Source organism: Aspergillus aculeatus (assembly GCF_001890905.1).
Source record: "Aspergillus aculeatus ATCC 16872 unplaced genomic scaffold ASPACscaffold_9, whole genome shotgun sequence".
In the NCBI taxonomy this organism is placed as follows: Eukaryota; Fungi; Ascomycota; class Eurotiomycetes; order Eurotiales; family Aspergillaceae; genus Aspergillus; species Aspergillus aculeatus.
In genome coordinates, this window is record NW_017962984.1 from 1385781 (window position 1) to 1408841 (window position 23061).

Consider the following 23061-nt stretch of genomic DNA (forward strand, 5'->3'; position numbering starts at 1 on the left):
GTTTGGAAAAGGCTACCTTATTTCCTCTCCACTCTTCTTTGTGTATCTCACACCAGTATTCGATCTCTGCTGGACGTCGCCGTCGCCGTCGCCGTCGCCGTCGCCGACCGCTCGACCCCCTGTTACTGCTGGCCCAGACAGGATAGAAACTCTCCGGCTCCGATCCGGGATCTTTGCTGATGCTCGCGTTGGCCTCCCACAGTAGAGCCTGCAGTTCGGCCTGCAGTAGCCTACACACCGTCGTCCGTGATCAACTCTTGGCCTCCTTTGCTACCGCAAAGAAATCGTCCTTTCGTCGATTGACCTCCCGATCATCCTTCTGTCTTGCGCCCGTCGCACGAACTCCGCCGTCTGCCGATTATCGCCGGGCTTTTCATACAACCGCGCCGCTATCCTCCCAATCCTCCTCTCCTCGTATCTCTTACCGGGTCGCTGCTTCAGCCTCTGGCAAGGGCCGTCGCTTTCACCCGGCGAAGAACTCGTACGACTTCAATCCCGACCTCCACCCGGCTATCGGCGTTGCAACAGACACTCAGGATCCTGCACTGCGAAGGAAAAGGAGACCTGACAGCGGCGAGGATGCATTCTTCGTCAGCAAGGTCGGAAATGGTGACTCCGGAGCTATCGCATTCGCCGTAGCTGACGGCGTTGGCGGATGGGCAGAATCCCGTGTCGATCCGGCGGATTTCTCTCACGCCCTCTGTGGCTACATGGCGCAATCGGCCCTTGCCTGGGATGCACCAGCGGAGCAATTGCGGGCGAAGCATCTTCTCCAGGTGGGCTACGATCAGGTAGTAGCCGACAAGTCGATTCCAGCCGGTGGCAGCACCGCGTCCGTCGGTGTTGGCTTGGACGATGGTCAGATTGAGTTGGCGAATCTCGGCGATTCCGGCTCGGTCCTTCTTCGACTCGCCGCTGTGCACCATTACTCGGTGCCGCAAACTCACGGGTTCAATACTCCGTACCAACTCAGCATCATTCCTCCTCGCATGCGCGCCCAGGCGTCCATCTTCGGCGGTGCCTTTCTTGAAGACTTCCCCCGCGACGCGGCCGTCACCAACCTTCAGATGCAGCACGGAGACGTCCTCGTGTTAGCCACCGACGGAGTCTTCGACAATCTCAACAACCAAGATATCCTCAAACTGGTGTCCAGCCGCATGGTTCTTACGGGCGCCTGGACTTCCACCGAGGAGGCCGGGATCCAGCCCTCAGCGGATCTGCACCAACTCACCGGCCCCGAAGGCCTGGCGCCGCTTCTCCCCGCATCCTCCCCCACGCCATCATCCTCGTCGACCTCCTCCACTTCCTCTACCTCCTCCGCCAGCACATCCTCATCCAGCAAATCCGCCTCCTCAAACCCCCGGGACCAAGTCTACAGCCTTCAATCCTTAATAGCAGCCACCATCGCCGGCGAAGCCAAGCTAGCAAGCATGGACGTGCGTCGCGACGGGCCTTTTGCCAAAGAAGCTCAACGCTACTACCCCGGAGACTGGTACCGCGGCGGCAAAGTCGACGACATCTCAGTCGTATGTGTCATTGCGGTGGAAGAGGGATACTCCGGTCCATCCACACCAACAGGCAACTAGGTCCCCCCCCCCCCCCCTCCTCCCCGTCCCCCGTCCAACAAATAATTATTTCATGATGGCCCTCCTGCAACCCACCCCGGCGTTCGGTTCACTGCAAACAACATATACAGCTTCTATATACGGATAGAAATCAGTTACCATCCATACATACACTTCCACTAATTACCCCCCACATTTGGTCCTCGGTCTTTTGGGAGCCGGCGCTGGGATGCCACACACACACACACACACACACACACACACACACACACACATACATACATATATCTACCTACCTTTTACCTCTTTAACATATGGAGTATTCTATTTCCCTGGTCTCCATGACTACTCACATGGGGTGTGTGGTGGGTGGTCCTCTGTTTATAACCCCTCTCTCTTTCTGCCTTTTCTTGTCTATACCCCCAAACAATAACAACAGTCATCGATCCACGCGAGTCGAGTCGAGTTGAGTTTTTCTCTTTCTATGGTTTTCGGCCAACTACAACGCTGATGGATGGATACTTTGTCTTTTGGATTGTTTGTTGTCCATCTGCGTAGCATCGCAATCGCATGACTGTACGGCTTCTTCTGGACGGAGAGTGTGCCATTGTATCTCAGCCATTTCCAAGAGAGCCAGCATCTGTATTCTAGATGTTTGACAGACGTCAAAGAAGAAACAAATCCGAGTTCATTGGGCTGAGGAATTAAACCTGAAAAACAATTGACTGCATACGCACACACACACACACACACGCACACCATGTCCCCTTTGGGGGAAAGACAAAATCAAAATCACTATCGTATCCTGAAACAAGACCCAGGTAGAAGAACAATCCCCCGCACAGCGAAAGAAAAACATGGGGTGGGTCTGAACACACCACCATCCACCCACCCCCGCGCAAAGAGAGACTACCGGATGCATCGGAGTCCCCGACCCCACAGCAATAAGATCATTTCATCCAGGACAAGCTCGGACAGCGGGAGGGAGAAAGAATCAAGCAAAACCAGGGGTCCGGAGAATTAGAGCGAGATTAGCCCAAGAACAGCACAAGATGTCGGATAATCAAATGAAATGCGCTTGGGAGCGAACGATGAGACTTCGGTGCAGCCTCAGGTTCATCTTCCGCGACTTCTTATCAAACCCACCAGTCGGATTCGATGTAGTTGATTGAGTCTTACTCTGAGCGGAGAATTCAGATAAGCAAGCTTTCGGAAGAAAATGTACAGAAGCCAGGAGCAAAGATCGAAATCAAATATTCACGGGCGCAAGAGAGAGATGCACGTTCAACGGCTAGTTTTGATTTCGCTGTCAATTTTCGACTCTTGTGGGCAATGGAATTCCAAAACAAGAAATGGTAGAGTGGATAACAAGCAACAGAGAGGGGGTTGTAGAGACAAATAAGAAGCGGTGACGACACAGGACCCAAATGCTAAATAGTAGGAGAGGTCCTGCACAGATGAAACAGGATGTTCAGAAAAGCCTTGCGGAAATCCGCGGGAAAGCAAATAAGAGGCACCCATAAACAAAGACGGTTTTTGTTCTTTAAGCAGCTGCCTCCGCAGACTTCTCCTCTGTCTTCACGGCCTCTGCAGCCGGCTTTTCTTCGGCTGTCTTCTCCTCTTCCTTCTCTGCCGATGTCTCTTCGGCCTTCAAGGGTTTCTCAACATCCTCCTTCACCGGCTCGGGGGCATCCGATTTCTCCCTTACATCGGCATCAGTCATCGGCTCGTCCTGGGCCTCCGCGGTATTCGTCTTGCTCTCCTTGGATTCATCTTCTTTCTCGTTTTCAGTGTCGGCCTTGACGGGCGTCTCCACACTGCTTTCCTTGTGAACGCCATTCGCCCTGGGCTTGTCCTCTTTCTCCTTTTGCTCGGAAGGACCGGTGGTGTCAGCATCAAGAACATTCTTCCACTTGGACAAGATGTTGATGGCGCGCTGCCTAAACTGGAATTCCTCGTCCCGAGGAATAGAGCTGAGCTTCACGATCATCTTCAACACCTTGTTGATCTTGGTCGCACGAATGATTGACACTTCCAGATCAGTGTGCTTCTCCAGCTTGCTGAAGTAACCCGACATAGCAGTCATCTCTTCCTCTGCGGGTGGGAGTTCACGGGAGATGAAGCCCTTCTGAAGCTTGTGGCGGATGAAGAGAACTACATGGTGTGAGCACATCTCCCGCCAAACACGATCTTGTCTTTCGGGGCACCTACTCTCTTTCTCCTTCTTCTCCTTGAGTTCCTCCTGATTGACCTTCTTCTCGGGTTCCTTGGAAGCCGGACGAGAATCTTCGCCTTCGTCACTTGCAGCAGCCTTGCCAGCCTTCTTAGTGCTGGCGGTTTGCTTGGCCTTGCTAGAAGCAGGAGTTTTCTTTCCGGTCTCATTGGTCGGGGTTTTGGGCGTCGTCAACTTCAATTTAGTGGTAGTTTTGGGCGTCTTTGCGGGCTGTTGACCACCGTGAAGGAAATCGTTAGCTGGTGTTACCTGTCGCTGCGTCATTCGAATGACCACCCCTCACTCACCTTCTCATCTGCTGTAGTATCAGCTTCAGCATCCTTCTTCCGCTTCTTGGAGCTCTTCGGCTTGTGTTCCTCATCAGCATCCTCCATCTCGACATCTTCGTCGTCAACGACGTCCATGCTCTTGCGCTTGTTCTTCTTTGCTTCTCTGGCAGCTTTAGCAGAGGCCTTCGCAGCTGCCTGAGCTTCCTTCTCCTCATGTTCCTGCTCAAGCGCACGCTGGTGGTCTGCCAGAAGTTCCTTGAAATGCTGAAGATCGTGACCTTCAGCACCGACGGCATAGGCAGACAGCAACAATTTGCTCTTGCCCTTCTCTGATACTTCCTTGCAGGCGGCAGGCTCGAGAGGGGTCAGGTCTGTGTTGGGGACCCAGGCGCTAAGGCAGTGTTAGACAGATCACGATGGAGGGAGCACAATTGTAAGGCAGAAACGCCAAGTGTTACTCACAATTCATTCGTCTCAAAGAACATGACCGGGAAAGTTCGCTCGTGCGCGCGCTTGCCGCCTTCAGCGTAGTCCTCTCTGATGGTTCCATCTTCACGCTGAGCGGTCACGGGACGCGTTTCCAGCAGAGTCTGGGGAAGCATCTCTTCATCGCAGATAATGGAAGGCCATGGTGGGTAGCTCCTCAGACGCGCGAGGAAATAATCACCAGGTTTCGCGTCAAGGTGCAGGACGCGAACTTGCGACTTCTTTCTGCTCAATGAACCTCCGGTAGATTTGCGCCGTGAGGCTGATGATTTCTTGGCCGAGGCGGGTGTTCCGTTGGCCTCCGATGCTGGGGCGGCTTTGGCTTCGAGCTGTGCAGGGGCGGCTGCGCCATCGGCGGGTTCCTTCGCGTCGACAGGCTCAGAAGGGGTGGTGGGCTTTTCAGCTTCAGTTGTCTCTTTTTTCTCCTCAAAATCAGACGCAGACTCTATAGGTGGTTGATGAGAGATGTTAGAAAGTGTCACATATACGGGGGCTTAGCTTGGTTGGAGATCCCTCGTCGAGAACCAAGCCAGCGCAAGCCAAGATCAGACGAGTATTTACCTGAAGACTTCTCATCCGAACCATTGGGTTCCTTCTCTTCCTTTTCCTTGGATTGCCCTGGCGCCGAGTCCACAGGAGTGGATTGGGTCTCGGCAGGCGCGCGCTCGACGGGCTCAGCACCTTCGGTAGCGGGCGCAGAGGCAGCAGGAGACTCCTCGGCCATGATGCGCTAGGGATCAGATGACGAATCGACGGATGAGATAATAGATCAGTAGGGGATGGAGATAAGAAGAACCTTCCGATGATAGGATGAGATGGAGTGGGAAGGGGGGGGGGAGGTTGAAGTGGGATTTGGTTGGGGGAGGGGAAGAGTGAGGTGAGTGAGTGAGAGGGAGAGAGAGAGAAGTGGTGGAGAAGGTCGCGACGCCGGGAGGCGGGAAGTCGAACAACGCGTTGCACTTCTTGGGGGAAGGGAAAGCGACACACTGCCAGACCGCAAATGACGCAAACACTTCAACAGCCACAACCTTCTCAAGACTTGAGATCAACCACAACAGTCGGTCGCTCAGGTTCGGATTTCAATCAGATAGACTCTTTCTGATTCGTAAAGCTTTCTCTGGATAAGCTGCTGGAAACGCTGTGCTTGTAGTGGAGTAGTCGAGTGCTAGTCACTGATTCTTCCCGAGGTCACGGCACCCGAGGCCACAACACGGCTTTTGAAAGATAGATAGGTTTAGATGAAGCTGTCGCGTTTCAGACAAGATGGTAATCAGAGGTCGAGAGACGATGATTGTGTCAGGGGAATTCTGCCGGTTCACGACTGTGACGCGAGCACACACGCACACCACCAGCGGCACGAGACGATCTGCCAGCTGCCTGTAGACCGCAGTTGCTGCTGCACTACCACCTTCAACACAGCAACGACAATGACAACAACACGCGGATACGATCGTGTTCAGATTAGATGGTGGTGGTCCTTCTGCTAGAGTTCAATAGGCGATGCGACCGGATATAGACGGAATCGCTGTTGGTGACGGTTGGGGAGTCCCTCCCCAATCTGACCAAACTTGTAGATTTCTGCCTCCCTTGGTAGACCCAAAGACTCGGGTGCAAGTGACAGTGCAGTGAGGAAATCTGGTTGAAGAGTTTAGAAGGTGATGCAGGAGTGATAGGGAGGTTGCGGACTGACCTGGTGGCACCCTCGTCAAGCCAAGAGCGACTGAACGCGAAGAGGACGTCGAGCAACACCAAGAAACCCCGCGGTCGCAAGGATCTGCTTTGCAAGGTAAAGAGCAGGGAAACCCACCACTGCTCATGTAACAAAGACCAAAAAGTCTTATCTCTATCTACCGAGATGATTGAAGGGGAATTTAATTCAACAATCAACAGGGAGAAAAGGAGTGATGGGGTTGGGTGTGAATGCGAGAAAGGGTAGAAGAAGAGTACAGTAAGTAGGGGTTTAGTAGTTTAGTAGTAGTAATCCATGATGGTCAAGAATGGAGAAATCATCGCCCTCCCCAGACCATACGAAGTACACATGCACTGTTCATTCACACTTTCCCTCCTCCTCCTCCTTTTTGAATACCACCTCAGTTCGCTAATTCACCACTAACTTGCGATCTTCCACTTTGAATTCGGGAGCTTTCACTGAGTTGAAAGATTATCCTGTCCCGCCTAACCTTACATACTTCTCCAGGTAAGCCCGAAAGATACCTACTGTGGTATCAACCCCACCAGTCCTTCCTCGATAGCACACGTTACGGGCGCTGGAGATATGATCAACTCTGCGTAATTCGAGATCCCATTCGACTCATATGCGCGGAACCACTTGACTACCGCCAATCATGCTCATTTAAGGTCTAAACTCGTACAATGACACAGAAAGAAAAAGAAAACCATCAGGTATTCATACTTGGATTATTTCCTAAGGATGCTTGTATATACGCTGTAAGGACTGCGTCAATTGCAATGACATGATGGACGTAATGATACGGCCAAATAATAAATCGAGAAAGCATATTAGCAGGGAGTCATCGAGGTCATGGTTCGGAGTGTGTTCATAGACATTAATGTTGCATATGCAAGGGTATCATCAAGCTCTAGGACAGGCAAAGTAGGCAGAAGGGGATCACCTCCCGACTGTCGCTGCATTAAGGGAGAGAGGTGTGTTCGGAAATGCCATCGTCGACCCAGCCGACTGCGTCTTCGAGTCCGTCCGTGGTGTTCGATGCTGGCTTGTGAATACGAACCACCCACAGAAAGTAATCTTCCAGGGGTAGCAGATTCAAGAGGATGCCATTGAATCTCCATCCGAGAGCGCATACCGTTGCACCGGCAATCGCGTCCAAGATGAAGTGGTTCGCGGTGGCGACGATAGCGGCCAGGATCACAAAAGGATAGGCAAAGCCCAGAGCGAGGCAGCCCAGCCGACGCCACGAAGGAAGCTGCAGCTTCAAAGGGCCAATGGCCACGCGGGTGCGGCGACGCTGATGTGGCGGCAGCGGGATGGTCATGATGGTGAGACCAATCATGAGGGAGTAGCCAAAGTGCAACGACGGCATGGCGGCTAGCACACAGTCAGTGACATTGTTCAGAAATAGCCCGGGACGCCTAGCTGGTCTTCAAGACCACAAGACTTACCATACTGATTGCAGAAGCGATTCTCGGTCCAGACGCTGCCCGCGCCGTTGACTCCGTGCACAGTATCAACAAACCCGTAGCTACGGCCCAAGGCTGCGTCGGGCCCCTTCGCATCTTTATCGCTCAGCAGACGAGGCGGCATACAGGGCCACAGAGTGAAAACCACAAAGGCAAGCAGATTGCACACGGCAAGAGTTCGACGCCGAGCCTGATAAAGATGAGACCCCGCGGGTGAGCCGCTCACTAGCCCGCGCGGTTTTCCTGGTTGCGACTCATCGGATCTGTTCCTTGTGATGGTGAAATAGTACAGCCAGACGAGAAAGGCGATTGTTCCAGGAATGTGAATGAACGAATAGATCCAGTTGGTCCAGGTCATGAGAGTGGGATGGCGAAGAAAGTATTTTTGGATTGAAACCTCCCAAAACAAACCCAGTGCCTCCTCGATCTGTATCAACCGAAGTGCATGTTTGCGCGCCACATCGACCGTATCATCTTTAAGAGTGACAGCAGTGAATGCGCGACCTAGTTGATATGTCTGTATCCAGTAGGTTAGTCTTCCGGCCTGAGTTGCGAGCGGGAATGCAGGTTCAATCATACCCAGTACACAAGCGCCCAGTACCAGCACTCGACGAGAAAGGGAAACTTGCGGAGCAAGCGACTGAGGAAGCGATCATGAAAAACAGTGGTGTCTGGAGACGTGACTTCAAAGGTCGAGTTGAAGAACCCGATTTGTCTCTTGCGCCAACCAGTCTGACCGAGCTGCGGGAGCGACGAAGACGATGAAGAACGGCGGTTCAGTAGAGTATCTTTGACAGTTGGGGTAGAGACGCCAGACTCGATTGCGCCAGGAGAGGAATCACGCGACACGACATTGGAAGTGCGACGAGGTCTCCGGGGAGGAAATGACCCTGTACTTCGGTTGATCCAGGTGCCTCCGAAGAGGAGGACGATGACGGTCAGAGGTTCTAGAATGGCCCCTACGCCCATGATGAATGAGGGCGGAAAAGGAATCCGCTGGTCTGGCTAGTGGCAGAAGAATGATCCAGGACCAAGGGAGGAATAAGACTAAGGATCTAGGCGAGGCGGATGGAGAAAGGAAGGGAGCGTCGTGGTTCGAAGAGGATGAGCGGCTGTGATAGAATAAGCGACTGAGAGAAAAGAAGAAGTTAAGATGCGAAAGAGGGTGCTAGCATTATAGGTACAGATATCGAGGGAGGAAAGCTGATTCGAAGCGAGGTGAGATGTAAGATGAGAGGGATGGGAAAAGGAAACTGGGAAAGATGGTACGCTACCTGCTGGTTGAGTCGCTGATTATGTATGTATGCACAGTATGTACGGGAGGGGATTTCATGTAGGTACCTAACCTCCACTTACGTATTCTGCCCACTTCCTCTTGGTTCAGGGCAAGTCCATGCTTTAAGTATCTTAGGTTTTTAGTATAAGAAAGTCAAAAGGTAAGAAAAAGAGCTTTGAACTTGGCGAGATAGTACGGTACTTGGACCCAGTCAAGTGGGGGGTGAGTGGGGGGAGGAGAAGAGGAACCATGCGAGGTGGAAGAAGCTCAATAACAAGAACTGCTCACCCAAGCAGATAGAAGGGAGGCCTGCCTGACCGGTAGCTATTCTATGCATATGTCGTGACAATTAACACATGCTGAGGCCAGGGAAGGGCAACCAAGGAAAGCAGGCGACCGCTAAAGATTAGTGGTTTGGAGTTATCGGAGCTACCGGAAGCCGGGTGTTTATTTTTTTCTTTTTTTTGAGACATCGGCTTTCCAGACCCTAGTCTACCTTGGCATGGTAGTACTTGTACATGACTGGCTCGTCCTGGTTCAAGTGAAGAGATTGTGATAGATTTCACCTTCTATGGCCAGCAAAAGTACAAGTCATATCTCTTACTGTCCGGGCTCATGACTCTCGAGCTTGCTATGAAGAACTATTAAGAACTACTCGAAATATGATCACGACTACGCTGGGAAAGTGACGGTATGATCCATCCATGACAATAATGGCCAACACACCTCGAGTAGTTCAGCGGTGAACGAATCTTCAACTGAGTATGTTGTGAATGAATGGTCAGCCCTAAGTACCTCCCTGTAGGAGAAGTACGAGTAGGTACGTACTTGGTATTGACTAGTAATATCACAGAGCGGAAGCTGGCCGCCCCACTATCAATCCGAAGAAAACAAGGGAAACAACCAATGGTTGGTGGAACGGGAGTGGAACGGGATCTTGCAGCACCAGCAGCTGCTTTCTTGTCCCAAACCAGGTAAGACGTCACATGGTCACGAGGTGGAGGGTCTCCCTTCAAATTCTGATTACTCACAGCTGGGTTATCCCAGAATCGATAAGCCGGTCGGTGCTGATTATTGATTTGTTATCCTCCTCAATCCTCGTCATAGCATTGCATGCCCGTACATATATGTATCTCGTATAGTAGTAGTATTGTACATATGTGAGGTTGCAGGCGTGTACGAAACTCGACCCAGTCGCACAGAGAGGCCTATGCGTCGATCAGTGAACATCACCTCCCCGGATTGTTCAGCCTTGTCCAGCCTTGTCTTGCCCAACAGTGTACTGACTGGTAACTTACACAGTACAGTACGCACTCTCCCTACTTACTGTACATACTCATGTCCGCCCAAGTCAACATTGCTCAGTACATCAGATTTGCTCAACAACTGAGTCGGCATTCTCATATTACCAGTATAGATTATGAGCTCAATTACTGTAGCTCGCCTGAAGCGGTCCACGTACTGCGGTTACACATCGAACCAAGTACTTTACGTACGAGAGAAGAAAACCCCCCCCCCGTGCTTAGCGCCTAGCATGAGTTTTCGCATCGGCCACGGCTGGAGCCACTTGGTCCGCTTCCGAGCGCCCGCCCAAGTCAAGCCGCCAATACCTCCGAATTGGCGAATCCCCGAAGGTCCTGCCCTCCCCCCCCCATCTGAACCTCCGTCAATGTAAATTGATCCGTCATAAGGCTTTGTGTGCATTAATAATGTCCAGTGTCGGCACCGGAACTCAGCTCGTCCGCTCCCAGTTTCCGCTGACACCGAACTCCGTGCAAGTGAAGCTCAGTCAGCGGGTATCCCTAAGTGGTTCCATCCTGAGAACGGTGCAGTGAATCAGATCCATGATTCCAACTGGTTTTATTGCCAAAACCGGCTCACCACCTAGGTTCAGCGCCGCGGCCTAGATCCGAATCCGTCGAAGACCCTTCGGTCGGTCCTTACTGACTAATGGAGACTCCCAAACTAAGGGATTGACCCGCCGTGATGATCCAGGGTGCCTGCCAAGTACAGCATAGCAGCAGGAGAGACAAGCTTGTTCCTCGTGAGAAGTACTTGTTGTGATTTGAGGTAGCTTCATTAAGTTTGGTACTTATCATTTGATGATATGTGAAGTATCAAAAGGAGCATCTTTCCTCCAGGCCAGGAAATTGGCCGAGGAATTGTCTCCTATTGATGACGTCATGCTAGCGTTAGCTGCTATTGTTAAATCACTCCCCACTTTCGTTACACTGTGCTCCTTGTCCGAGGATTTGCGTTCTCCCAATCTAGACTAAAAGATCCCAAAACTCTTGGATCAGTGTTTGCTGGGTAGAAAAGCCCCCATACAATTGATTGACATGTCTCGAGCCAATCACGCCATGCCTCTCACCAAGGAGGAGGATGAGATCTTGTTTACGTCAATCTTCAATGCAACCGAAAGCCCGTACAGTATTGACCACAACGCAATTGATTCTTGAGGAATCCACTTCCCTACTCTCTTGTCTCGCAGCACATAGCTTTAGTCTTTCTGTATAATCAGTACTCACCCTCAATATGTTTACACCGCTCCCTCGCGTCGCTCCTGCCTCCACTTTGCGAAGTAATATCAATTTTGCGTTGCGACAGCTCCCCAGCGCCTCAGCCTGGGTGCCGGTACTGCCCACAAGATGTTCTTCTTCATCCACATCGGCAAAGAAAGAGATCACGCTGCTCCAGGATAAGAAGAATGGATTCGGGTTTGCACGGTCAAACCCCCGACCACCCAAACCGAGGACCAAGGGTGTCACCGAAATCAGGGGCCCATACTATACTGTATGCCGGTCACCAAGCCGTAATCCTTAGCATATGTGGAGTGCTGTGTGCTTCAAAGGACCCATAAGGAGCTGATTAGAAGTACAGGCCATGGGGAAACGATACCTAGCAGATGTGCTGGAGACGTGAGCCGCTCGACCGTGTAGGCATTGGAGATATTTTGCTGCTGACAACTACCACCAAAAGCATGGGAACCCATGTGGACGGCTTGAAGTTTGCAGGAGGTAATCAGCTCCAGCTATTCAGCTTGCTCCGGGACGATAGAGGCTAAGCCAGTCACATAGGGTCATTCTCTCTTTTCCCAGAAAAGCCTTTGAGGGAGTTAATCGATCTCGCTCACGACCACGGAGTCTATGTCTCCACAGTAAGCCGGGATAGATGATACTGTTGTCTTCCTGGATGCTAGCTAAACACCCCTTAGGGCGGTTGGGCTGAGCACCTACTCACTCATCCCGATGCAAATGCCGTGTTGGATAAGTACCTTCGCAAGTGCAAGGACCTTGGGTGCGTATACTTCCATCTAAACAAGCCCGGCTACCTCGTCTCTGCAAAACATCTAATCCATGCTCTCTACTTTAGGTTCGATGTCGTCGAGCTCTCATCGGGATTTCTATCCATCCCCGAAGACGACTGGCTCCGCCTTGTAGACAAGGTCCACTCCTACAAGTTGAAAGCGAAGCCCGAGTTAGGGATTCAATTCGGTGCCGGCGGCGACACCCCCGCGGCAGGGCTGGAAGCTATAGGCACGTCTGATCCGTCGAAGTTGGTGAACCTGGGCCGGAAATTCCTCGACGCAGGCGTCGAGCGCTTGATGATCGAGTCGGAGGGCATCACCGAGAATGTGGAATCGTGGCGGACCGATGTGGTATCGAAGATCATGAAAGAGCTTCCCTCGGAAGGCGTCATGTTCGAGGCAGCAGACCCGAAGGTCTTCAACTGGTACATCCGGGAGTTCGGCATTGATGTCAACTTGTTTGTCGACCACAGTCAGATTGTGCAGTTATCGTGTTTGCGCCATGGGATTTGGGGCACGGCCGACACTTGGGGAAAGATTGTCTCTTTCCGACCTGAGTAATGGGTGTAATGTGAGGTTGGTGGCATGGCCGATTAGGGTATATACATAGTAGTAGTCAGATTGAACTAATGTACGTGCATCTGGTGATCATTGTCCTCTTGCAAATTGTACTTGAACATCTCCATTAGTGGGACATTTCCAGCTCGGAGGTAAAGGAGACGTTGATCGGGGGGAGCGCACGTCATTACCCGATGCAGCCAAGTTCGCATCGTGCAGCTGAGTCATGCACGGAAAGATCCATAATCCACTGGGCATTAACTATCCATTTTCCCCCCTCTTCTCTCCGTCTGGTTCAATGCTCCTCCGCCGAACCCCAACTTTCCACCGCAATTCGGGGAAAGCAAAAAGGCAATGCTGCCGGTGGTGTCGATCTCGCTTCCCAGCAAGCTTTCGCGCGTCTCACTGGCTCAGAACTCCCCGTCCATTGCAGATTGCCCGAGCTAGCGAACAGGAGATGTTGCACGCCACTATTGACTAATTAGTTTGGGTTTCCAGCTTAAGCCCATCGCTAGCCGATCTAATTAGCTAGCCTGCTGCTTACGCTTAGAGCCTAAAGGGATCCTCACCTTTTTTTCTACCTGCCTGCCTACCTGCCTTGCATCCTTTCTTTAGCGCCATCTCGCGCCTTCGACGGCTCGATACAAGCTTCTCTGAATACATGCTTCATTATGCCGCGGGCAAGCACGGCTCCCGGTGCTCGACTCCGGTGCAGGAGAGCTTGCGATAGTTGCAAGCGACGGAAGCAGAAATGCAACGGAGAGCAGCCATGTACAATCTGCGTCCAACGCCGCAAAGAGTCCGAATGTCATTTCTCCGACAAGCCCGCCCGCTTGCTCAAGCCAAGCAACACCCCGAAAGAGACCATGCTTCTCAGCGAACACCTCGTCCCAACCCCGCAGCGGCAGACGGCCATGGACCGACTTCTGAACTCGCTCGAAGACCGTAGTGCAACATTGGAACAACAGGCGGCGGATGATAAGGATGGCACAGCGCCGGTGCCAAAGGTGGCTAGGCTCTTGCGTGATGGACAGGGAAAGTTCATGTACATTGGTGATTCCGCAAGCTTATCCTTCTTGCAGAGCGTCCGTCGCATCGTCTCCTCGTCGATCGGCCGCTGTGATTTCACGGAAGATAACTCGCGACATTCAATGCTGGAGGCTTTCCAAAATAGTTCTTCGACACAGACAGGGCCCCTGATCGCGCCTCCCAGCAACGAGGAGGCCCAGCGGTTGGCGCGTCAATACGTCCTTGCTACCAGCCCACTGCTAGACCTTTTTGATCTCAACGAATTTCACCCGCGCCTTGCCAACTGGGTGGGAAACCCCACTGGTGACGAAGACACGGTCAGCTCGATCTTCTATCTGGTGCTCGCGATTGGCGCACAGGTGTCAGACACCAACCAGAACCTGGCAGAACAATACTTCATCAGTGGACGTCAATTAGCGTTCTCTGCATTCACCGAAACCCCCAGCATCTACACTATCCAATCCTATGTCTTGATATCCATGTACATGCTAGGTGCGTGTCGGCGCAATGGCGCCTTCATGAACCTTGGTATCGCGCTCCGGGCGGCATATGCGGTTGGCATCCATAGGAAAGATGCCAATTCGCTGTTCTGCACTCGAGAGCGACGGGCCCGCGAGCGCGTCTGGAAGAGTCTTCGCATGATGGACCTTTACCTCAGTGCCTCATTAGGACGGCCGCCGGCTACCTTGGACTTCGATTATGACCTTCGCGAAGATGGTCTTCCGGCAGATCAACACCGTCTCGAACCCGAAGAACAATTATCTATGACCGTCGTTTCTTTGTGCCGCATCTTCGAACGGATTTTGACCGAAGTCTATATGCGGCAGGTAGTATCGCTCACTGTGGCTGATGCTATCTCGAACCAACATCGAACCTGGGTCCGTAACCTGCCTATGTTTCTGCAGGTGCAGACAGAACGGCTAGAATCAAAGAATCTAGAAGAAACCTTAGCCGCAGCGCATGTATTCGGGTCGTACTACTGGTCGATCATTCTTCTGACTCGTCCGTTTCTTGTTTTCCGGGTCTCGCAGTATGTGCGAAGTAAATCTGATTCTACAAGCTCCGGCGACACCAGGACCACCAATTCTCGGATCGCGCTCTTTGCCGATGCATGCGTCTACTCAGCCTTACGAGGTCTCAACATTGTGGATGGTCTTGCTCGTTACAGCAATCTCCCTCGCCGGTTGCCCTTCCTGATCAACTCCGTCTTCAACTCAGCTGTGGTGCTAGGCGCAGCATTCTTTGCAGACTACGACAACCTACTCCCGCTGGAGGAGGGAATGGAAAAGGCCGAGCGATTTCTTGGCTTGTTCGTGCCGCATGATCCTCATGCATGTCGCTTCTACCAGATCATCAAGTATCTCCGCGCGGCGGTGGCCGAGTATGTCCGTCGACGAAATCGTCAGTGGATGGAGCGCCGTAGTCGTCAGGTGGACCAGCTTTTCGGTCAGGTCGGCACTTCGGATGAGCCCTCGGCCGCAGCAGATGCCAATACTCCGTCAAGCCGACGCGGCGATCCAGCAGCCGTCTTGTCCCCGCTCTCTCCTGAGAAAGTGGCCGGGGGACCAACACTACCTCATCCCTCCAGCATGACTACTGCCACCACCGCGGCTCCAGGCCAAGTGGACAACGACATTTGGGAGACCCTGTATGGCACCCAGGGTGCACCTCCTCTTGCATACGATACGGCCGTCTCGACGCTCACCACGACGGGAATCCCCATCGGCTGTTCCCCCGGCGGGACCATCCCGTCTGGCGCTTTACCTTCTGAGGTCCCGGGTGGCCATACGCCGCTGTCTGATGTGATTATGCCGGACAATGGCCTTCTGTATATGGCTGAGGATCTTCCCGTGTTTGGTCTCTGGGAAGACGCTTAGATTTGGGGACGTTATCTCTCTCGGTGTACACCTTAATGAATGTACACGTTCGCTAGCACTTTTACTACCTGTCTATTGGGACAGGTTATTTACGACATCTTCATGAACATAGCACGCCCGACTCCCATCTTCTGGCGTTTTTGGATCTCGAACCTGGCGTTCAGATGGTTAGCTTGGGGTCGATTCCATGTATATCCTCTTTATTTTTACTTCTGTCTGTACATACCTACCTTCATGCAGATAGCGAGTCCATGCATTTACATAGTGGCACCGGCCTGTCCCATTGGGAAGATCATGTGATGTTAAAACAGCCTCAGGCTCGGATGTAGGTCCATTGGAGCCCTGATGCTGGCTCCATAGAATCTAATCCCGACAGCAACAGCCAACCCTGCGAGCCTTTAGGGGGTAGAAATCACAAGACAAGATATCTGAGAACGACACAAACGCCTCCACCCAGTCTTCCACTCTATATAGCAAATTGTAGATATTGTATACAAATCCCCCAACAAAGCCCAATCCCCGCATTCACCCCTACACAAATCCTTCTATCATCCCCCACCACACCCCCCAATCAACCCCCCTGACCCCCTGACCCCACAACATAACCCACAGAAGAAAGAAAGAAACCCCCCTAATGCTTAGCCGTCAAATCATCCACGGGAATCACCACCGCCTCCGCATGCCACGTGCTGCCCCCATCCGCCGTCAAGAGGCCCCGAGGACTACTCGTCGAGCCAACCAAAGACAACGTCTGCCCGAACTGCGGATCTGCCTCGCTGAGGACGATGGTGATGTTGATCCAGCCTAGTGCGGGAGATCATCAGCTAGATATGAAGAAACCCCAAGTATCTTTTCCCCCCCTGGAGTATAGAAGAAAGGAAAGAAGAGAGTGAAATAGGCAGCGGAGAACAAGGCAAGAGCAGGCAAGGGGACGCACTATAACCCGGCAACGAGCCGCAGGTGCCGGAGCCGGTGTAGCATTCGTCGGCGGAGTAGAGGTACTGCAGGGGGTTGGAGAGGGGGTCGGTCTGCTGGGAGACGAGGATGCCGTCGACGCGGACGGATTGGTGGACTAGGTTCTGGTTCTGGTTCTGGTTCTGGTTCTGGGTGGGTTGGACGGTGACTGTTTCTCTTGGGTGAGCTCCAATGGTGGAGGGTGGTGATAGTCAGTTCGAAGTTGTTTCGTTGCTCTCGCCGACGCAGGCCCAAACGTATAGATGGAAAAGGGTTGGAGAGAGGGGGGAGGGGGGAAAGAGGGACAAGGGTGTATCAACTGACTCTCGAAATCCACCGGCGCACCCTTCGCCACGGGGACGTACGGCTGCGCAACTTGGCCGGCTAGCATGGGTTTCACTTAGCATCTACTCCCTGGGATTCTGCAGAGACAATGGAGAAAGGGGCCAGGGACACTCACCCGAAGTATACGTACTAGCAGCCACGCACCACTCCTCCGCACCAGCCGAACAGCCCCTACGTTCCAGACAAACCACACTTCATATCAGCGTCGCTCCACTTACACTTCTCGCCTTATCTCAACAATACTGAGAAGGCAGGGGGGGCCCATGTAGAAGCCGTATCCGAAGGTCCATGAGTCGGGGCTGTAGGCGGCGGTGCTGCCGAGGGCGAGGGCGGCAGTGGTGGTGTACGTCGTGTAGCGCATTTTACTTTTCTTCTGTTGTTGTTGTTGTTGTCGTTGTCGATCTTGAGATTGCTAGCAATCGGACAGGAATGGAGTGGACGGGCGTGGTTGAAGAAGGAATATATAAAGTGAGATACAGTCGCAAGGCACTAGAAACGAATGACAACGACACTTTACAAGAACGGAAATTCAGAGAACAAGAATTGGTTTGTTGACCAACAACCTTCTCGAAAAACCGGATGGAGCCCAAAGTTAAATGGGGTTTGTTAGGGCAAGTCAAGCAGCTCAGTTGTAGTTGCTACGGATAATAAATTCAAGTCATTTGGATATTGTCGTCAGGGACTCGGGTGCAGCCGCAGGTGTCTCCACTATCAGAATTAAATTCGGTCTCGAAATGTCTTAAATCGAAACATGACTCTCCAAATTGCTCGATGTTCTCGGATAGGATGCAGTTTCAGACCCTCCATTAGATCTTTATTTATGGGCTCACATAGCTTTGCAAACTGATGTGAACCTTTGGATGATATGATTGTGGGGCAATTCAAGTAGCAGAGCCATGGTATCTGACGTATATAGTATCCCTCACCGAAAGCAGAACCATTCTTTGAAAAGTCCATGTATGAACGAAAGCTACGAAAACCTAAGTGGTGACAGTGTTGTTTATTTATACGAACGCCGCACGGCAGATCAACCAGGTTGATTTAGGCATTCGCCACCGACTGGACGGAGATATGCCGCCCACCGTACCATACAAAAGATTAATCATCTTTCAAGTCGTTGGTAAATGAACAATATTCCATATTCTGTCGGACCACAACCTATATGTACCGTACATGAATGGCAAAGATGGTAGCGTGGCAAGGGAGAAACCAGGATAAGGTGCCCAGAGGGGGTAGCCACGAATCAGACTTTCGCGGAAGACAGCAAACCACATTTGCGAAGACAATATCAAGTCAAAGGAAAAGGAAAATGGGATAGGGAACGCAACACCTCCGATCAGACAAGCAGAGACACAGACCATAAGACAGGGCCAAATAGCACGATCATGAAAACAGGTGAGAGAAGAGTAAAGAAAACCAGAATCATATATAGAGAAAGGCGGTTGGTAGGTCGAGCAATCAGTCTCTATCTCTTGAGCGGGCAACTACTGTTCACACATTAAACAGAATTGTCCTCTAAAAGACAACTGACTGACATCGAGCGTCCAAAATTACATATAGAGTCCGGCACCGGGGTACGAGACGAGAATTCTAAGAAAGCGGCGTGAGGGAGGCGAGAGTCGAAACATCGCTTCTGAACTCATTGCATATATCTGACGGACCAAGCCACGTCCCATACGCGTAATAGCGTTGGGAGTCGCAGAAAAGAGGGAATTAGATAAAAGCGGCATCGTCTATGCGCGATGTGCATGCCATTCCCGCCAGCAAGAAAGAGCAGCGTGGTTGTATAGGAATGCCGCCAAGAGGAAAAGTGTATGTACATATCCGGATCAGAACCCGAACGGATTGGTAGGTGCTAAGAAGTAGTGTACTGGTCAGAAATCTGCAAGTGTGGGGTCATTGTTGAAGGCTGAACTTACTAGCTTGCGCAAGGTTGGCTCGGAGGCCTGTCGGCTGTGGGGCCAACTTCTTGGGGGCGTCATGCTTCACACCAAATCGGATGGGAGGGGCGGGGCCAGTCTTCTGGGGCTGCAGTGGTGTAGCAGTCGGCTGGTGAGGGATAGGTGGCAATGGCGGAGCTGGTCCACTGTATGGCATACTGCTGAAACCGTTCATGCCAGTGGGTTGAGGCTGCAAAGGCGGCGGCAGGACCGAATTGATGCCTGTCTGCATTGGCTGCTGCGGCTGTGGCTGGAAACCTCCAAACCCGGTCGGTTGCGGTGCCAAGCCAGGATAGCCAGTCTGCTGCTGCTGCTGCTGCTGAATTCCAAATTGAGATTGCGGCTGGAACCCGGTTGGCTGCGGCATCAGCCCGTTCTGGAGTTGAGCTTGCGGCATGAATCCGGTCGGTTGAGGCTGTTGCAGGGATGACTGGAACCGTTGTTGATTCAGCTCGGCCAAGCTTTGACCCGGCGGGGCAATCTGCGGGCCCGATTGAGGAACCCCAGTTAGCTGAGGCTGCAGTGTAGGGGGCCCAAATGAACTGGGCTGCTGAGGGTAATTTTGAGGAGCTGAGAGAGGTCGTTGAGGCGGGGGGGGGAGCAACGAATTGCCGCCCAGTGGAGTTTGTGGCGCTTGCGGACGCTGTCTTGCAGCCGACTGGAACCCAGTTACCTGAGGACTGAAGGCTTGAGCGGCCTGTGGCTGTCCGAGCTGTGCGAAGAAACTAGGTGACGCACCCGTCGCCTGCGGCTGTAGTTGGGGTGCAGGCACAGCAGTGGGCTGAGGCTGGATGGTAGGCTGAGGCTGGATCGTATGCTGAGGTTGAATGGTGGGTTGAGGTTGAATGGCCGGTGGCGCTGCGGGCGGCGACTGAGGCGCAGGCGCGGGGGCAGGCGCGGGGGTGGGTTGAAGGGGAGCCTGAAGCAGGGAGAGCTCTGCCATTGCACCTGTAAGCGGTTGTGCAGCCGGAGGTTGGCTCGTAGTCGGCGTAGACGCAGGAGGGGGGCTTGACGTAGTCGCTGGCGCAGCGGGAGCAGCAGTGGTGGGAGCTTGCTTGGGTTGCTTGACTTCCCAGGCATCGTCGTCGAAGCCCTTTTGCACTGGTGGTTCCGGCGCAGTTGCAGAGGCAGGCGGAGTGTCACTGCGCTCTGCAGGCTTCGAGCCATCCTTCTGCTCGAAGGCCTTCGGGTCAACCACATCGCTTGCTGGCGTATTAGGTGCAGGTCTGCCTTTCCGAGTGTTATTGCGCAGCATCCCCCCAGGACCAGAGAAAAGGCCGCCAGCCCCTTCCTCGTCGATGACTTCCTCGCCTCCGAAGCTGACGTTACGCAGTTTAGACTTGGCACCTGTCCGACCAAACATGTTGTCCAGGTAGCGCATAACCCGCAGGATATCGCCCTCCTTCAGTCCAAGGGTGCGCAGGACTTCGGGGGTGATATCCGGAAGGATTCCCTCATCCATAGAGTCCTTGATGAAGTTCTGTGAATACCGCTCACATTGATGAGGGCCAACACCGGCCTTCAGGAAGAAGTCGAACCAATCGTAGTCGGACTGCTGGAAAGAAGCACCATTCTGCTTGCCGTCAGGCGAGCTTCGAGTCTTTTCGGGCTCGATGCGCTGAGAACGGCGCTTAATGTCAGACAATGGCTTGTCTTCGTCCAGAGAGGCTCCAGTCAGCTTTTCGACATATTCCAGGTCTTCTACCGACATCTTCATGATGGGCACGGCGATCTTGATCCCATTCTGCTTGTGCAAGTGAATTTTACCGTCCATCAATCCGATGAACTGGGCCTCAACGGTGAAAGTCTTCGTGCGGTCGGTCCACTGTCTAACCTTCGTAGGATCGGGTTCTACGCAACTTAGTCAATCGTAGACACATTGGTACGGAAAAGGCAGAACTTACTCGATTTGTGGCTAGATTTGCTGTCACGTTTCTGGCGCTAGAGCGATATTAGCATCTTTTCGTTCTTTAGAATGGTGCCATGGCGTGCACGAAACATACCTCCGGACTTCGCATATCCGCCGCCATCGAGTCGGTTTTCGACTTCCGGGATGCCTCCTTTGTGAGACGTGCTTCTTCCATGCGGTTCTTCTCCACTGTGGACAAGCCTGGTTCAGCACCCCCAGGTGGCGGGCTGGTGACGGTACCTGTAATCTCGATGTAACTACTCGGAACCACACCCTCCTTGCCGTTCTTGAGACGGCGCACCATCCACCACTCTTCCGACTTGCTGTCATCGAGAACAATGACATCGTCGCCCACTGCCACCGTCACCTCGTCATCGCCCTGCGCCATGAAGTCATACAGAATCTGGCCCTTCTTCTGACCTCCGCTGGTGCCGGCGGCAATGACCTCCCGGAGTCCTTCGGCGCGGTATGCACCCGAAATCTCTCCGAGAGCGGAAACAATCTCACGAGCTGTATCTTTGGCTCCAGCATGGAAATCAATACTCTTGCTGGGGCGAATAAGATCCACGAAGACGTGCTTGCCCTCGATAGAGTAGTGGGTCAGCTTGTCCGCTGTCCACTCCTGCACTGCACCATCTTCTTCTGGCGAAATGAAGATAGTTCCCGTTGCAACATTGATACCCAAAGTCGTGGGCATCTTCTTTCGCTTGCCCATGACCTCGACCATCTCGTTGATAGTATAAATGTGGTAACCCGACGGGGAACGCGGAGTAGGATGGCCCACTCTGTTGTAGGGAGGAGATTCCTTCACGTGGCCCTCGCTATCATTGCTTCGGAGCGATACATGTCGGGGCTGAACGGGCTCGCGGGGCGACTCTACGCGTACAGGCGATGAGATGAATTCTGATGGAGGACGCTGCGGAAGAGCCGGGGGCGGCGGCGAGGGTTCCCTGCGATAGTCCTCCTCGGGTTCATATGTCGGACGCGCCGGCTGAGGTGGCGGAGGCACAGTGCGGGGTGGTTCAGACTCGACGGGGGAGGCGTGTTGCTGGTGGATGATATTGGCAATGGCAGCAGCAGCAGGGTTCTGCACGGTGTCGATTGGCGAAGGGGCGCGAGCCTCGTTCACCTCATCCGCGGTCGCAACCGGTCGCTGCGGAAGCGTGGGAGGCGCGGGTTCAGGTTCAGGTTCATATTCCGGTTCCGGTTCATATTCATCCGGTACATGCGATGGGGCCGAAGGGGTAGCAGCGTGGCCTGCATCTTCCACGATCTCGATATAATTTGCGGGGGCGAAGCCGAAATCTCCATTGACACCCACTAGCGTCCAGTCGGGATCGGAGGTGTCATACACAATCAAGTCAGCATCTTCGGAGAAAGAGACCTCTTCGTCTGTCTGGCGCGTGTAGTCGTAGAGTGCCTTGGCTGTGTGCGTAGGTTGAGCCTGTGAGTCGGGAATGAGAGCGTCAGCCATCGATACGGTTCATACCGGACAATGTGTGTTGTCGCGCCTTCCACCGCACCCGCTCTACCCCTGAAGGCGAGAACACCCGGATATCGGGAATCGTTCGTTCGCATAGCCGGATGAGAGAACACCCAAGTAGGTCGGGTCGGGATTGGCGGAATCATCGGCATGGACTATCGAGCCAGGGAATGAGAGCTTACCTCCTCGACGTAGTTGTTCGGAACGAGACCTTCGGGCTCATCCTCATCGTCGCGATCGGCCTTCTTCTTGGCCTTCCACCAACTGTCCTCCTCACTTTTTTCTAGAATACAGAGCAGATCGCCTTCGCGAAGCTCTAATTCTCCTGCCCCTTGGGGTTCATAGTCGTAAATCACCGTGTAGACGCCGAGGAAACCCATGGTGGGTTGTCGTCAAAGTTGAAAGGTTAGTTGGAGCCGGGGAGGGGGCTGGGGAGGGGGGAGGAGGAGGGAGGGGGGGAAATGGGGGTGTGCTGCGGCCGCAGCGGGCAGCGTCAGGTGGGAAGTAAGATAAAGAAGTGAGAGGTGGAAGATGGAGAAAGGTTAAGAGAGAGGAAGGGGAGGAAGGAGGCAGAGGAGAAAGGTGAAGGTAGAATTAGAGAGTTTAGGTTTGTAATGGTAGTGGTGGTGACTGTGGAGGTCAAGTTAACGGAGGGTGCATTCGGACAGTTG

The 23061-nt window shown here is 53.0% G+C and overlaps 8 protein-coding genes across 8 annotated transcripts; 4 read left to right on the forward strand and 4 right to left on the reverse strand.

Annotated features, from left to right (window-relative positions):
• Positions 1 to 179: 179 nt before the first annotated feature.
• On the forward strand, positions 180 to 1586 carry ppmA (type 2C protein phosphatase PTC7; the record flags this gene model as incomplete). The annotated part of the gene is made up of 2 exons (XM_020199689.1): positions 180 to 1288; positions 1340 to 1586. The coding sequence occupies 2 exons, from the start codon at positions 180 to 182 to the stop codon at positions 1584 to 1586; spliced, it is 1356 nt and encodes a 451-aa protein (XP_020055832.1).
• A 1522-nt stretch (positions 1587 to 3108) lies between these two features.
• Positions 3109 to 5277, reverse strand: ASPACDRAFT_44159 (PWWP domain protein; the record flags this gene model as incomplete). The annotated part of the gene is made up of 5 exons (XM_020201381.1): positions 3109 to 3719; positions 3777 to 4008; positions 4086 to 4458; positions 4530 to 4998; positions 5115 to 5277. The coding sequence occupies 5 exons, from the start codon at positions 5275 to 5277 to the stop codon at positions 3109 to 3111; spliced, it is 1848 nt and encodes a 615-aa protein (XP_020055833.1).
• A 1684-nt stretch (positions 5278 to 6961) lies between these two features.
• On the reverse strand, positions 6962 to 9075 carry ASPACDRAFT_79385 (phosphatase PAP2 family protein). Its single transcript, XM_020205393.1, has 4 exons — positions 8987 to 9075; positions 8292 to 8824; positions 7695 to 8229; positions 6962 to 7620 (listed from the first exon to the last, which is right to left on the reverse strand). Exons 2-4 carry the CDS (start codon positions 8679 to 8681, stop codon positions 7205 to 7207), a joined length of 1341 nt encoding a protein of 446 aa, XP_020055834.1. The 5' UTR covers positions 8682 to 8824; positions 8987 to 9075; the 3' UTR covers positions 6962 to 7204.
• A 2162-nt stretch (positions 9076 to 11237) lies between these two features.
• ASPACDRAFT_120974 (uncharacterized protein) lies at positions 11238 to 12146 on the forward strand. The gene has a single exon (XM_020196392.1). The coding sequence runs from the start codon at positions 11524 to 11526 to the stop codon at positions 11809 to 11811; it is 288 nt and encodes a 95-aa protein (XP_020055835.1). The 5' UTR covers positions 11238 to 11523; the 3' UTR covers positions 11812 to 12146.
• On the forward strand, positions 11528 to 12886 carry ASPACDRAFT_79387 (phosphosulfolactate synthase). Its single transcript, XM_020205394.1, has 4 exons — positions 11528 to 12005; positions 12066 to 12145; positions 12203 to 12285; positions 12361 to 12886. The coding sequence occupies exons 1-4, from the start codon at positions 11969 to 11971 to the stop codon at positions 12854 to 12856; spliced, it is 696 nt and encodes a 231-aa protein (XP_020055836.1). The 5' UTR covers positions 11528 to 11968; the 3' UTR covers positions 12857 to 12886.
• A 317-nt stretch (positions 12887 to 13203) lies between these two features.
• On the forward strand, positions 13204 to 16025 carry ASPACDRAFT_79388 (putative C6 transcription factor). The gene has a single exon (XM_020205395.1). It carries the CDS (start codon positions 13525 to 13527, stop codon positions 15757 to 15759), a length of 2235 nt encoding a protein of 744 aa, XP_020055837.1. The 5' UTR covers positions 13204 to 13524; the 3' UTR covers positions 15760 to 16025.
• A 323-nt stretch (positions 16026 to 16348) lies between these two features.
• On the reverse strand, positions 16349 to 17471 carry ASPACDRAFT_1889059 (uncharacterized protein). The gene is made up of 5 exons (XM_020198506.1): positions 17277 to 17471; positions 17189 to 17229; positions 17038 to 17097; positions 16697 to 16882; positions 16349 to 16563 (listed from the first exon to the last, which is right to left on the reverse strand). The coding sequence occupies exons 1-5, from the start codon at positions 17417 to 17419 to the stop codon at positions 16391 to 16393; spliced, it is 603 nt and encodes a 200-aa protein (XP_020055838.1). The 5' UTR covers positions 17420 to 17471; the 3' UTR covers positions 16349 to 16390.
• Positions 17472 to 18887: 1416 nt separating this feature from the next.
• Positions 18888 to 22770, reverse strand: ASPACDRAFT_10701 (cytoskeletal protein-binding protein SLA1; the record flags this gene model as incomplete). The annotated part of the gene is made up of 6 exons (XM_020195305.2): positions 18888 to 18913; positions 18978 to 20849; positions 20903 to 20939; positions 21002 to 21994; positions 22055 to 22351; positions 22573 to 22770. The coding sequence occupies 6 exons, from the start codon at positions 22768 to 22770 to the stop codon at positions 18888 to 18890; spliced, it is 3423 nt and encodes a 1140-aa protein (XP_020055839.1).
• Positions 22771 to 23061: the final 291 nt, after the last annotated feature.

What these genes read in the sequence shown, in the direction of transcription:
- ASPACDRAFT_79385 (XM_020205393.1), bottom strand. Translation starts at nt 8,681, where the DNA reads ATGGGCGTAGGGGCCATTCTAGAACCTCTGACCGTCATCGTCCTCCTC. An exon ending in ACTGGGCGCTTGTGTACTGG is followed by an intron (nt 8,230 to 8,291) that starts GTATGATTGAAC and finishes TACTGGATACAG; the next exon opens with ACATATCAACTAGGTCGCGC. An exon ending in TCGCTTCTGCAATCAGTATG is followed by an intron (nt 7,621 to 7,694) that starts GTAAGTCTTGTG and finishes ACTGTGTGCTAG; the next exon opens with CCGCCATGCCGTCGTTGCAC.
- ASPACDRAFT_120974 (XM_020196392.1), top strand. Translation starts at nt 11,524, where the DNA reads ATGTTTACACCGCTCCCTCGCGTCGCTCCTGCCTCCACTTTGCGAAGT.
- ASPACDRAFT_79387 (XM_020205394.1), top strand. Translation starts at nt 11,969, where the DNA reads ATGGGAACCCATGTGGACGGCTTGAAGTTTGCAGGAG. An exon ending in CGGCTTGAAGTTTGCAGGAG is followed by an intron (nt 12,006 to 12,065) that starts GTAATCAGCTCC and finishes CCAGTCACATAG; the next exon opens with GGTCATTCTCTCTTTTCCCA. An exon ending in CGCAAGTGCAAGGACCTTGG is followed by an intron (nt 12,286 to 12,360) that starts GTGCGTATACTT and finishes TCTCTACTTTAG; the next exon opens with GTTCGATGTCGTCGAGCTCT.
- ASPACDRAFT_79388 (XM_020205395.1), top strand. Translation starts at nt 13,525, where the DNA reads ATGCCGCGGGCAAGCACGGCTCCCGGTGCTCGACTCCGGTGCAGGAGA.
- ASPACDRAFT_1889059 (XM_020198506.1), bottom strand. Translation starts at nt 17,419, where the DNA reads ATGCGCTACACGACGTACACCACCACTGCCGCCCTCGCCCTCGGCAGC. An exon ending in GGAGTGGTGCGTGGCTGCTA is followed by an intron (nt 17,098 to 17,188) that starts GTACGTATACTT and finishes AACCCATGCTAG; the next exon opens with CCGGCCAAGTTGCGCAGCCG. An exon ending in CGGCTCGTTGCCGGGTTATA is followed by an intron (nt 16,564 to 16,696) that starts GTGCGTCCCCTT and finishes CTCCCGCACTAG; the next exon opens with GCTGGATCAACATCACCATC.